A 12,500-nucleotide genomic window follows, 5' to 3' on the forward strand; every position below is an offset into this window, starting at 1 on the left:
TTTCTAAAAATGAAGAAAAAAGATTTCATGAATGAAGCAGAAAAAGAGGTTCAGTTTCTATCAGATGTCGTTCTATACACATGATAGACCTCGGGTTGTTGTTTTTATCTCTTCGTTTACATGTAAACATTCATCAGACTTATGTTTGGCCGTGTTTCTGAAGTGAAAATTAAAGCGTTAAAGAGACGACACTGAGTGCTCTATATGTTATAGATCTATAGTTAATATATGTTGTAGATCTATATGTTATAGATCTATAGTTAATATACTGTATGCTATAGATCTATATGTTATAGATGTTATAGTTATAGATGTTATAGATCTATATGTTATAGATGTTATAGTTCTATATGTTATAGATGTTATGGTTCTATATGTTATAGATGTTTTAGATGTTGTAGATCTATATGTTGTAGATGTTATAGATGTTGTAGATCTATATGATATAGATGTTTTAGATGTTGTAGATCTATATGTTATAGATGTTTTAGATGTTGTAGATCTATATGTTATAGATGTTTTAGATGTTGTAGATCTATATGTTGTAGATGTTTTAGATGTTGTAGAGCTCTATGTTGTAGATGTTATAGATGTTGTAAATCTATATGTTATAGATGTTATAGCTCTATATGTTATAGATGTTTTAGATGTTGTAGATCTATATGTTGTAGATGTTATAGATGTTGTAGATGTTGTAGATCTATATGTTGTAGATGTTATAGATGTTATGGTTCTATATGTTATAGATGTTTTAGATGTTGTAGATCTATATGTTGTAGATGTTATAGATGTTATGGTTCTATATGTTATAGATGTTTTAGATGTTGTAGATCTATATATTATAGATGTTATAGCTCTATATGTTATAGATGTTATAGCTCTATATGTTATAGATGTTTTAGATGTTGTAGATCTATATGTTATAGATGTTGTAGATGTTGTAGATCTATATGTTATAGATGTTTTAGATGTTGTAGATCTATATGTTATAGATGTTGTAGATGTTGTAGATCTATATGTTGTAGATGTTATAGATGTTATGGTTCTATATGTTATAGATGTTTTAGATGTTGTAGATCTATATGTTGTAGATGTTATAGATGTTATGGTTCTATATGTTATAGATGTTATAGCTCTATATGTTATAGATGTTTTAGATGTTGTAGATCTATATGTTATAGATGTTTTAGATGTTGTAGATCTATATGTTATAGATGTTGTAGATGTTGTAGATCTATATGTTGCAGATGTTATAGATGTTGAAGATCTATATGTTGTAGATATTATAGTTATATATGTTATAGATGTTGTTGATCTATATGTTATAGATGTTATAGATGTTGTAGATGTTGTAGATCTCTATGTTGTAGATGTTGTAGATGTTGTAGATCTATATGTTGTAGATTTTATAGATGTTATAGCTCTATATGTTGCAGATGTTATAGATGTTGTAGATCTATATGTTGTAGATGTTATAGATGTTTAAGATCTATATGTTGTAGATATTATAGTTATATATGTTATAGATGTTGTAGATCTATATGTTATAGATGTTATAGATGTTGTAGATCTATATGTTGTAGATGTTTTAGATGTTGTAGATCTATATGTTGTAGATTTGTTATAGATCTATATGTTGTAGATGTTATAGATCTATAGCTATAGCTGTTGAAGTAGCTCTCCATGTATGTTGCAGCTGATCAGCTGCAGGTGTACCGTCAGCGCGTCGTCCTCGAACACCTCCCTGGCCTCCTCGTAGCTGCACATCTCCTCCACACACTCTCTCTCCAGACTGTCGGCCACCACCACCTCGAAGTCCCAGCTGTTATAGAGCAGAGAGCGAGACAGGAAGGAAGACGCCGCGCGCTCCTCCATCTGCACGGGGGCTCCTGCAGGACAAACAACAACAACAACAACAACAACAACAACATTGAGACACATCCAGCACAGCAGTGTGTGTGTGTGTGTGTGTGTGTGTGTGTGTGTGTGTGTGTGTGTGTGTGTGTGTCTGCGTGTGTGTGTGTGTCTATGTGTCTGCGTGTGTGTGTGTGTGTGTGTGTGTGTGTGTGTGTCTATGTGTCTGTGTGTGTGTGTATGTGTGTCTATGTGTGTGTGTGTGTGTGTGTGTGTGTCTGTGTGTGTGTGTGTGTGTGTGTGTGTGTATGTGTGTGTGTGTCTATGTGTCTGCGTGTGTGTGTGTGTGTGTGTGTGTCTATGTGTCTGCGTGTGTGTGTGTGTGTGTGTGTGTGTCTGTGTGTGTGTGTGTGTGTGTGTCTGTGTATGTGTGTCTATGTGTCTGTGTGTGTCTATGTGTCTGTGTGTGTGTGTGTGTGTGTGTGTGTGTGTGTGTGTGTGTGTGTGTGTGTGTGTGTGTGTGAGCTTACCTGGCTGTTGTCTGAAGGGGACGAAGCAGAAGACGAGCTGCAGCAGAGACAGAACACAGATCCACACGGCCGCCATCTCAACAAACAAACACCACAAGAAAGACGAGAAGGACGTCTGTAGAGCCTCACCTGTCCAGGTGTCTCCTTCTACTTATTCACTGTCCAGGTGTCTCCTTCTACTTATTCACCTGTCCAGGTGTCTCCTTCTACTGGTGCAGCTGTGTGTGAGAGGTGAAGTCAGTCACTCCTGTAGAGCTTCAGGAACACGGAGGCTGCAGGTTCACCTTCCTTATTGTGAGGTGAGTTGAAGTTTCCCAGAGTCAGATCTGAAACCTGTTAGACGACATACCTGCAGGAGGGAGGGACCTCCACAAACCTGTCTGTCCACCTGTCTCACTCTCTTTACTCAGTGTTTAGTCAGTAAAGACAAGCTGCTCTCATGAACTCTTCTGTCTGATTCATTCAGAACTTTAGAACTCCCATTGTGTTTAAAAAGTTACAAACACAGAAAAAGAAACACTCTAGAGAAATAGGAACAGGAAATTATGCTAAGAGTCCCTGTCAGAAGTGGAGGGCAACACTGACATCTAGTGGTACCACTAAGTAACTGCAGTTTAAAATGCCATATGTTAAAGTTGGGATCAGATAAGAAACAATAATTACTTAAAGAGAACCCCCCTCAGGGACAAGGTCCCCAAACCTTATTTTAAGAGCCACATGAAGGTCCTCTCAAACATGCTCAGACTGGTAGCCTAGCTGTTAGTGCAGGTGACCCAGGTTCAGGTCTGACCACCAGTGGCTCCTTTTCCACATGTCTTTCCCCGATCTCTCTTTCTCACCCCCTTTTTTTTTTTTAAAGGTTGATTTTTTGGGGGCTTTTTATGACTTTTTTTGGAAAGAGTTGGAAATCAGGGAGAGAGAGTGTTGGGAAGGATTTGTGGGAAAAGAGCCAAGGTCAGATTTGGTCCGCTCCAAGGACTACAGCCTCTGCATATGCGATGCACACCCCAACCACTCGCCTCTCTCTCCCTGGGTGTCTCACTCTATCCACTATAAAGATCCTTAGAAGAAATGAAAAACGACAAACCGACAGGTAAACAAACAGGTAGGTAAACAAACAGACAGGTAAACAAACAGACATATGCAGACGTTCAGTTTAAGTCATTAAAGACGAGAGAAATGTTTGATTTAAAGTTTATTGATAAAAGAAGTTTGAACTTTAATATAAAAATCAGGATGTTTTTAAAAGGAGATATAAATATGATGTTCTAAAGACAAACCGAGGGTTTGACCTCTGACCCCGACCCTTTACTGCACCACTAGAACAATTGAAAACAAAATAAACGACCCTGTTGTCAGAGGATCGTTCTCGTGTACATGTGGCCTAAAACACATCACAAATGATGGGGGAAGTGTCTGCTGACAAGACCCCGCCCCTAACGAGCGTCACAGATGAGACAGATTACAGGTAAGAAACAGGTATGACACAGGTCTGAAACAGGTAGGACACAGGTATGAGACCGATATGAAACAGGTATGAAACAGGTGTGACACAGGTATGAAACAGGTGTGACACAGGTATGACACAGGTATGAAACAGGTCTGAAACAGGTATGACACAGGTATGACACCGATATGAAACAGGTATGACACAGGTATGACACAGGTATGAAACAGGTATGAAACAGGTGTGACAAGGGTATGAAACAGGTGTGACACAGGTATGACACCGATATGAAACAGGTATGACACCGATATGAAACAGGTATGACACAGGTATGACACAGGTATGACACCGATATGAAACAGGTGTGACACAGGTATGACACAGGTGTGACACAGGTGTGACACAGGTGTGAAACAGGTGTGACACAGGTATCACCCCTAACGCTACAGGTTGACGGACATGAAGGTTATTTACAGCGACACTTGCTGACACCTGCTGTTTGTCCACCTCTGTCTGCTGCCCCCTGCTGGCCGATGTAGCATGACCGTTGTGAGAGGTGTTGCCACATGTTGAAATGTCACAGACGTTTTGAAATAAAGTAGAACATTGTAAATATGTTAATCAGTCACAGTGCTCACCGGAGACACAAAAAAATGACTTTGGCAAAAAGTGCAAAAAAAAAAAAAAAAATGCACCCTGTCTCTCTCTCTCTCTCTCTCACGCACACACACACACAAATACACACGCTCCTCTTTGGATGAACTGCAGTGGGATGAGACTGTGGTCTCCATGGTAACCGTCCTCAGAGGAGGACACAGGGACAGCCCCCTCCCTTCTGTTTGCCCGTGTGGTGAGCCGGAAGAGGAGGACTCTCCATCTCCTGAAACCGTCTGGGGGCGAGCGAGGGAGGAAGAGAGAGAGAGATGAAACTTCAGGGTTTAAATAAATACATTTACTGTAATGGAAGAAAAAGGTTTTTTAAATGTGAATAAATTAAACATCTGGAATCGGTGTTGGACTGGAGGGGGGCGTGTTCTCAGTCTGAGCGTTCACACAGGAAGTGAAAAGAATCAAACGGGTACCTGATGATCTTAACCAGCTCCAGGAAGCACTCGTCCACGTTATAGCGGTTCTTGGCCGACGCCTCCATGTAGTGGATCCTGTTCTCTGAGGCGAACGCCTGAGCGTCCTCTCTGGAGATCTGAACACAGAAAGCATGGTCATCACCATGTCTTCAGAAGTGATCCACTGAGCATGTGCAGTAACCTCTTACCACTCTCTGCTGCTCCAGGTCCGCTTTGTTCCCCACCAGCACCATCGGGAAGTCGTCTCTGTCTTTCACCCGCAGAATCTGAGTGTGGAACTTCTGCACCTCATGGTAGCTGAGGACACAAGGACAGAGGACGCAAGGACAGAGGACACAGGTGAGAGGACAGAGGTGAGAGGACAGAAGACACAAGGACAGAGGACACAGGTTAAAGGACACAGGTGAGAGGACAAAGGTTAAAGGACAGAGGACATAAGGACAGAGGACACAAGGACAGAGGACACAAGGACAGAGGACACAGGTTAAAGGACACAGGTGAGAGGACAGAGGACGCAAGGACACAGGTTAAAGGAAACAGTATAAAGGACAGAGGACACAAGGACAGAGGACAAAGGTTAAAGTATACAGGTGAGAGGACAGAGGACACAAGGACAGAGGACACAGGTTAAAGGAAACAGGATAAAGGACAGAGGACACAGGGACAGTGGACACAGGTTAAAGTATACAGGTGAGAGGACAGAGGACACAGGTTAAAGGAAACAGGATAAAGGACAGAGGATACAGGTTAAAGGACATAGGTGAGAGTTTGCTCTGGGCGAGAGATCAGTCTAAACTGTGACCTCACTTCCTGTTTGCTCAGGTGTTTTACCTGCCCCGGTCGTTGAGAGCGAACACGAGTAAGAATCCTTCTCCTGATCTCATGTACTGCTCCCTCATCGCTCCAAACTCCTCCTGACCAGCTGTGTCCAAGACTGATACACACACACACACACACACACACACACACACACACACACACACACACACACACACACACACACACACAGACACATAGACACACACACACACACACACAGACACACACACACAGACACATAGACACACACACACATAGACACACACACACACACACACACACACACAGTTAGTCTTAATATTAACACAAATTAAACCCATGTGTTGTCATCACAGATTTCCTCAAAATATGATTCATGTGTGTGTGTGTGTGTGTGTGTGTGTGTGTGTGTGTGTGTGTGTGTGTGTGTGTGTGTGTGTGTGTGTGTGTGTGTGTGTGTGTGTGTGTTTGTGTGGTTTTGGAAACATCAGTGTGACCCAACATTCTGCAGCCTGCCCACTCATGACAAGTCCTAACAGGGCCACACACACACACACACATTCACACTCCTGTGGGTCTGAGTCAGTGTGTGGAAAAAGAGGGTGTGTGTGTGTGTGTGTGTGTGTACACTCACTGTCCAGTCTGGTCTCCTTTCCGTCCACAGAGCAAATCTTGGTGTACGAGTCCTCGATGGTTGGGTCGTAGTCGGAGATGAAGTAGGACTGAAAAGAAAGAAAGAAAGAAGAAGAGACACAAAGACTCGTTTACACCAAAGGAACTCGATCCAGGGACCAAGAACCTTTACACCACAGGAACTCGATCCAGGGACCAAGAACCTTTACACCAAAGGAACTCGATCCAGGGACCAGGAACCTTTACACCACAGGAATTTGATCCAGGGATCAGGAGCCTTTACACCACAGGAAACAGTTCTTACTACATCAGGAAAGTGCTGCTCCCTTTTTAAAAATCTGCAGCAGTGATTCATGTTTCTGTTCACTTCAGGGACATCATGAGCAGGAACGCAGACTTTACAACACCAGGAACTCTCAGATCAGCAACTTATTTTCTAAAGGACTTTAAGCAGATCCTTGTCCGTGTTTCCATCGAGGTGTAACAATCTTTGACGATCAGTCAAAGATTGCCCTCTGATGTGTGAACAAGTGTGTAGCTCAGTCCATCAGGGTCTGCATCAGTCCATCAGGGTCTGCATCAGTCCATCAGGGTCTGATAGCATGAGCTCCGGTGGTAGGGTTGTCACGACAACAGGATTTTAACCTTCTATAGAAAACTGGTCAAAAATCAAAGGATAGAGAAAAACCTGTTTGTCACCATGGCAACAACAGGCAAGAAGATGATTGGTCATGGATTGTCGTTGTAGTTTAACTCCTGCACGCCATGGCAACAAACAAATGCTTGTGTTTGTTGTTGATGTTTGAGTGTGACTGAGACGCCCCCCCCCCCCCTTTTTTTCTGTGTGTTTTCCCTTTTGGGCCAATCAGACGAGAGAAACATCACATCACCTGTGGAGTTATCTCACAGCAGTGGACGAACAAGAAAAAAGTCAATAAAGAGAAAATCAACAACAACAAGTGTGTGTGTTACTGTGTGTGTGTGTGTGTGTGTGTGTGTGTGTGTGTGTGTGTGTGGGTGGGTGTACCTGGATGAACTGGATGGTCAGCGCGCTCTTGCCCACCCCTCCTCCTCCCACCACCACCAGTTTGTATCTCTCCTCCTCTCCGCTCATTGTTACCGAGCCGGGTCTGATCCGGGATTTATCCGGGACCGATCCGGACCAAAGATAGTCTGGGACCTGAAGAGTGTTGCAGCTGCCGAGGCCCAGAGCCGATGAGAGCCGATGAGAGCCGATCCTGTGAGCAACAGTTGTGTCTTCAGTGTAAAGTTGTTCACATGGAGCTCATGGTGGAGCGGACTCACGAAGAGCAGCAGCGGGGCTTTGCGCTGATCCACGCCGGGGACAGAAGCCTGTTCTCAGTCACAGTTTCTCCTTCGCGACCTGTGAAGCTCCGAGCTGTTCTCCTCCTGCAGGCGGACTGAGGGCGGAGCTACTTCCTCTTTTCTTTCTCTAAAACTCACACAGACTAACACAGACACACACAGTAACACACACAGTAACACTAAAACACACTAACACACGCAGCCTTCAGAGTGCGTGTGTGTGTGTTTGTGTGTGCGCGTGTAACAGTAGTTAAAATTGTGATCGTCTGTTTCGTCTCTTCGGATCATTAAAATGAAATCTGAGTTGAACACATTCCTCTAGCGTGTGTCACTTTCCTTATTTGGTCATTTGGAGGTTCCGTGACGTTACATTAGACTTTTTTTTAACAGGATGTAAGAAAGCAGCACGAGGGCAGAACAGGGTGCGTCATACTGATCTATAACATCTGGATCTATAAAAAGTAGATCTAAAATCTGTGTGTGTGTGTGTGTGTGTGTGTGTGTGTGTGTGTGTGTGTGTGTGTGTGATATCCTTGCCCTGAGGCAGCACATACTTCACCTCTGTACCTGAAAACTTCACCGGGAGTTCACCTGCAGGGGGCCCTCATGAGGCGGACAGAGAGCTGAAGTGTTATATTTTGCACCGGATGTGAAAGCAGTTCAGCCCTGTGATTGGTTAGTGTAGATTCTACTGAAATGATTTCATCTTTATTTATTATAACACAGGAGCATGATCACCTCTGTGTATCTTTACACTGAGACTTTAAACTGTAACTGAGGGAATCAGCTGCAGACCTCTTCTGCCCCCTGCTGGACATCAGAGAGAATGCAGGTTTAAGATGTAGAGCTGCAGAATGTTTTAATGCCTAGTGACACCAGGCTGTCAAATGAAGTCACCATGGTTATTAACAGTGAAACGGTTACATCTGTGGTTCTCAACTGGAGGGTCGGGACCCAGAACAGGTTCGTGGAGTCGTTGTCAGTGAGCCCTTTGTTTTGTTCTGACGTCCAAACGGCTTCAAAATCAATCCGAGTGGTTGAAACTTTTCAGTTTTTCATGTCACAACTTCTCGTTAAGAGGTGCTGGCGGATCCTGGGGCTGGACCAGGTGAGAACCACAGGTTTATTATACCATATATTGGCTCCAAAGGTGCTGTCCCGCCCCGCTAGGAGAGAGAGCGAGGCTGTGTCTGCTCTGAGGCTTTCAAAATAAAAGCTTCACATATGAACTCAAAGGTATCAGACTCACCTGTCACTCAAATCAAAGTAATGAATTCGTGTTCCATTCTGACAGCAGGGTATCACTTTAGGGGGGTTAGGTCCTGAGGGGCTCTGTTTGTTGAGACACCAGCAGGGGGCGCTCTTATGATGAAAAGCTTGGTAACCTCTGATTTATGTAATTTAATATTCTGACACATTCAAACATGTTGAGTCAATCCGACAGTTTAATGATCATAAATACATGAAATCAAAGTCTTAAAGCGCCGATCACAAGGTCACATGATCACAAGGTCACAAGATCAGCTGATGTTTGTTTTCATGTAAACTTTTTATAGAATCGTCTCTGTAATAAATAAATCATCAATAAATAAATCAGCTCTCTGTCTGTACAAACATCATTATCTTTAACAAACATGCTCACACATAAGCCCCGCCCTCAGCACCTGTACGGCAGGGCGGGCTGTCCCATCTTCACAGGGGGGACAAACAGACCCCCCAGTAGCAGCCTCTCCCCCCAGTCCAGCAGCTTGTTGAGGCTGAAGCTGAACGGGGACAGCAGACCCTGTTCCTTCTGCTGCCTGTGGGGGGCGCTGTGCTCCTTCTGCTGCCTTTGGGGGGCGCTGTGCTGCCTGTGGGGGGCGCTGTGCTCCCTGTGGACGTCCTGTTTACTGTCTCTGTAAGGTGTGGTTGCCCCCCCTGCAGGGGGGACAGGGCTGACTCCCAGCGGTGTCAGAGAGAGGGTGAGGCTCTTACGTTTGTCCTGTAGTGAAGCAGAGGATGCTGGGAGTTGTAGTGTGAAGGGGGGTGGGACATGACGTTCCCTCTGCTGCAGGTTTAGAGTCTCATGAAGATGTTGGATCCCCCTTTCCTCAAATCGGAGTCTGTGTCCGCTCTGATCTGTCAGATCTGAGGCTTCCTGATGCTCCGCCCTCTGCTCGTTGTGGGCGGGGTTACAGTCAGAATGTTGCTCATTGTGGGCGGGGTTACAGTCAGACTGTTGCTCGCTGTGGGCGGGGTTACAGTCAGGATGATGGGTGATGCCGCCCCCTGCAGGCGTGTTGAGGCTCAGCGTGCTCTGGAAAAGCTGCAGCTGACCCAGGAAGTTAAAGTTTGGAGAGATGGAGGGACGACGCTCCTTCACAAACCTGCAGAGACACAGGACAGCAAAGTTAGGACTTCTTAGGACGACCTCTCACTCTGATAACAATACATCCAATCTGAGAGTGTACCTGTAGGCCTGGTCCAGGTCCAGTCCCAGACTGTACATGATGTAGGCCACAGCGAGGGCCGGAGACCGAGAGATCCCTGCTGCACAGTGGACCAGGACCGAGGCCCCCGAGGACATGGCCCCGTCTGAACACACACACACACACACACACACACACACACACACACACACACACACACACACACACACACACACACACACACACACACACACACACACACACACACACACACACACACACACACACACACACACACACACACACAGTTAGATGTCATGAAAGTATACTGTGCATGAAGAGTGGGGGAGGGGAGGGGGGGCTTACCGATGAAGCTGAGCGCCTCTGGGATCCAGGGCAGCAGGTCGTCCCACAGAGAGTCGTCGATAGGGATCCGAAGGTAACGAGAGTGAGGCAGGAAGGACGGCTGAGGACTACAACGACTCACAGAGAGGACGTACGAGATCCCCAGAGACGACAGGCCGTCCTGCAGAGAGAGAGAGAGGGAGGGAGAGAGAGAAAGAGAGAGAGAGAGAGGGAGGGAGGGAGAGAGAGAGAGACACTATGAAACACAGGGCAGAGAGAGAGAGAGTGGGCGTGCAGAAACTTGACAGAACTATCTCGAGTACAAAATGATCTAATCGGACATTGTTTTGATCCTTTGCTCTCCATTAGGGGGCGCTCATAGCTCTCACAGTCCTGCATAACGTCACTAAAGCGCTCTACCTGAACACCAGCAGTCAGCTGTAAACAACACCAACACCTCCTCCAATCAGTAGTAATAATAATAATAATAATAATACAATAACTTTAATACAAATGATTGCATGAAGGAAAATGAAAGCACAAAGTGACGTCATTATAAGAACATAAAAATAACATTTAAAAGTATATTTATTAACGTCGACCTGCAGCGCTCACACTCACCTGCGTCACGTCGCTCTCTGCTCCCAGGTAGAGTCTGGGCAGGATGTTGGAGAGTGGAGGTTTCTCCGAGTCTCTGTCCCGAGTCCACAGCATGTCTGAGACAGGAAACACACAGCATGTTACACCTGCAGGGGGTCTACCTTAAAGCCTCTGGGTTTCTGTGTGCGCAGCATGCAGGTCTGACAGCAGCGACTCCTCGACTGAGCGCTTCTTTCTGTCGGAACAGGTCAACCTGCAGCTCCTAGAGACCCCATAGTCCTGCTGCTCACAGAAACCTGCAGCTCGCATAGTCCTGCAGCTCACAGAAACCTGCAGCTCGCATAGTCCTGCAGCTCACAAAAACCTGCAGCTCGCATAGTCCTGCAGCTCACAGAAGCCTGCAGCTCACAGAAACCTGCAGCTCCTAGAGACCCCATAGTCCTGCAGCTCATAGAAACCTGCAGTTCCTAGAGACCACAGAAACCTACAGCTCATAGAGACCCCATAGTCCGGCTGCTCACAGAAACCTGCAGCTCGCAGGGTCAGGATATCAAAAGAATATGAATCTTGAATGTTACTCACTGTCAGAGTCGCAGTAGGTAGTTTTCTGTCTGCAGCAGCTCCTGGTGTCTCTGCCTCTTTGTGCTCTGAGCTCGGCTCCTCTAAACTATGAGCTCATCCTCAGTCCAACAATAGATCAGCACGGGATGATGTCATCTGCAGCCAATCACAGGCCGGCAGGGCGCGCAGACTCAGCAGAGATGATTCTACACCTCAGTGATCCTGTGCAAATATTAAAACGGACTTTTTCTTGTTCCTTCAGGTGCATTAAACGCGGCAGTCTGAGCATGCGCACACAAGTTTATCTCTGACCCACATCCTCTAACATGAAGTCAGATCTTTATTAACGAGATGGAGCAGAGGAGGCTCACAGTGGTTCATGTGACGTCATGCTAAAGGCTTGTCTTTAGTACGCAGACAGCATTCTTCCTCCTGTCCAGCAGAGGGCGACTCCTCAGTGATAAACTCCGGAATCAGTGAAGGTTCATAAAGCTGCTGCAGGTGTCAGTGTATCAGTCAGTGTGGAGGAACTTTATGTGACAGTATGTTTGTCAGAAGTGTTGGCTCCTCCCACTGACCACAGCTCAAAGTCTTACACTAAAGATGGATGATCAGGTTGTCAAGCTGCTTTAGATCAGATGTTACAACAAGTAGTGTGTGTGTGTGTGTGTGTGTGTGTGTGTGTAAGAGAGAGAGAGAGAGAGAGAGAGTGTGTAAGAGAGAAAGAGAGTGTGTGTGTGAAAGAGAGAGAGTGTGTGTAAGAGAGAGTGTGTAAGAGAGTGTGTGTGTAAGAGAGAGTGTGTGTGTGTGTAAGAGAGTGTTTGTGTGTTTAAGAGTGTGTGTTTGTGTGAGAGAGAGAGTGTGTGTGTGTGTGTAAGAGTGTGAGAGAGTGTAAGAGAGTGTTTGTGTGTGT

At 45.3% G+C, this 12,500-nt stretch overlaps 3 protein-coding genes across 4 annotated transcripts in view; all 3 read right to left on the bottom strand.

Moving 5' to 3' along the window:
• Nucleotides 1-2,701, bottom strand: part of prrg2 (proline rich Gla (G-carboxyglutamic acid) 2) — a 3,817-nt gene extending 1,116 nt beyond the window's left edge. The window contains exons 1-4 of one of the 2 annotated variants that reach the window (XM_065965040.1): nt 2,514-2,701; nt 2,385-2,421; nt 1,717-1,889; nt 1-3 (exon numbers count right to left, since the gene is read on the bottom strand). The exon at nt 1-3 is cut by the window's left edge and continues 31 nt beyond it. In XM_065965040.1, the coding sequence (XP_065821112.1) occupies nt 1-3; nt 1,717-1,875 (162 nt within the window). In that variant the 5' untranslated portion in view covers nt 1,876-1,889; nt 2,385-2,421; nt 2,514-2,701. Of the gene's footprint in view, nt 4-1,716; nt 1,890-2,384 lie in introns of both variants that reach the window. The other variant, XM_020649591.3, reaches the window with a different exon arrangement.
• Nucleotides 2,702-3,564: 863 nt separating this feature from the next.
• rras (RAS related) lies at nt 3,565-8,012 on the bottom strand. The gene is made up of 6 exons (XM_020649605.3): nt 7,375-8,012; nt 6,349-6,436; nt 5,748-5,850; nt 5,105-5,213; nt 4,914-5,032; nt 3,565-4,721 (listed from the first exon to the last, which is right to left on the bottom strand). The coding sequence occupies exons 1-6, from the start codon at nt 7,459-7,461 to the stop codon at nt 4,634-4,636; spliced, it is 594 nt and encodes a 197-aa protein (XP_020505261.1). The 5' UTR covers nt 7,462-8,012; the 3' UTR covers nt 3,565-4,633.
• Nucleotides 8,013-9,100: 1,088 nt separating this feature from the next.
• On the bottom strand, nt 9,101-12,248 carry si:ch211-195b15.8 (dual specificity protein phosphatase 8). The gene is made up of 5 exons (XM_020649609.3): nt 11,609-12,248; nt 11,048-11,142; nt 10,448-10,607; nt 10,124-10,247; nt 9,101-10,039 (listed from the first exon to the last, which is right to left on the bottom strand). Exons 2-5 carry the CDS (start codon nt 11,138-11,140, stop codon nt 9,331-9,333), a joined length of 1,086 nt encoding a protein of 361 aa, XP_020505265.1. The 5' UTR covers nt 11,141-11,142; nt 11,609-12,248; the 3' UTR covers nt 9,101-9,330.
• Nucleotides 12,249-12,500: the final 252 nt, after the last annotated feature.

The sequence above is a fragment of the Labrus bergylta genome, chromosome 16 (genome assembly GCF_963930695.1).
Source record: "Labrus bergylta chromosome 16, fLabBer1.1, whole genome shotgun sequence".
Classification (NCBI taxonomy): Eukaryota; Metazoa; Chordata; class Actinopteri; order Labriformes; family Labridae; genus Labrus; species Labrus bergylta.

Excerpts from the sequence above, each read along its gene's own strand:
- rras (XM_020649605.3), bottom strand. The coding sequence starts at position 7,461 with ATGAGCGGAGAGGAGGAGAGATACAAACTGGTGGTGGTGGGAGGAGGA. Across the intron at positions 5,851-6,348 it reads AAAGGAGACCAGACTGGACA|TCTTGGACACAGCTGGTCAG; the intron begins GTGAGTGTACAC and ends TGTGTGTATCAG. Across the intron at positions 5,214-5,747 it reads GCTCTCAACGACCGGGGCAG|CTACCATGAGGTGCAGAAGT; the intron begins GTAAAACACCTG and ends TTGTGTCCTCAG.
- si:ch211-195b15.8 (XM_020649609.3), bottom strand. The coding sequence starts at position 11,140 with ATGCTGTGGACTCGGGACAGAGACTCGGAGAAACCTCCACTCTCCAAC. Across the intron at positions 10,248-10,447 it reads AGAGGCGCTCAGCTTCATCG|ACGGGGCCATGTCCTCGGGG; the intron begins GTAAGCCCCCCC and ends GTGTGTGTTCAG. Across the intron at positions 10,040-10,123 it reads GACCTGGACCAGGCCTACAG|GTTTGTGAAGGAGCGTCGTC; the intron begins GTACACTCTCAG and ends GTGTCTCTGCAG.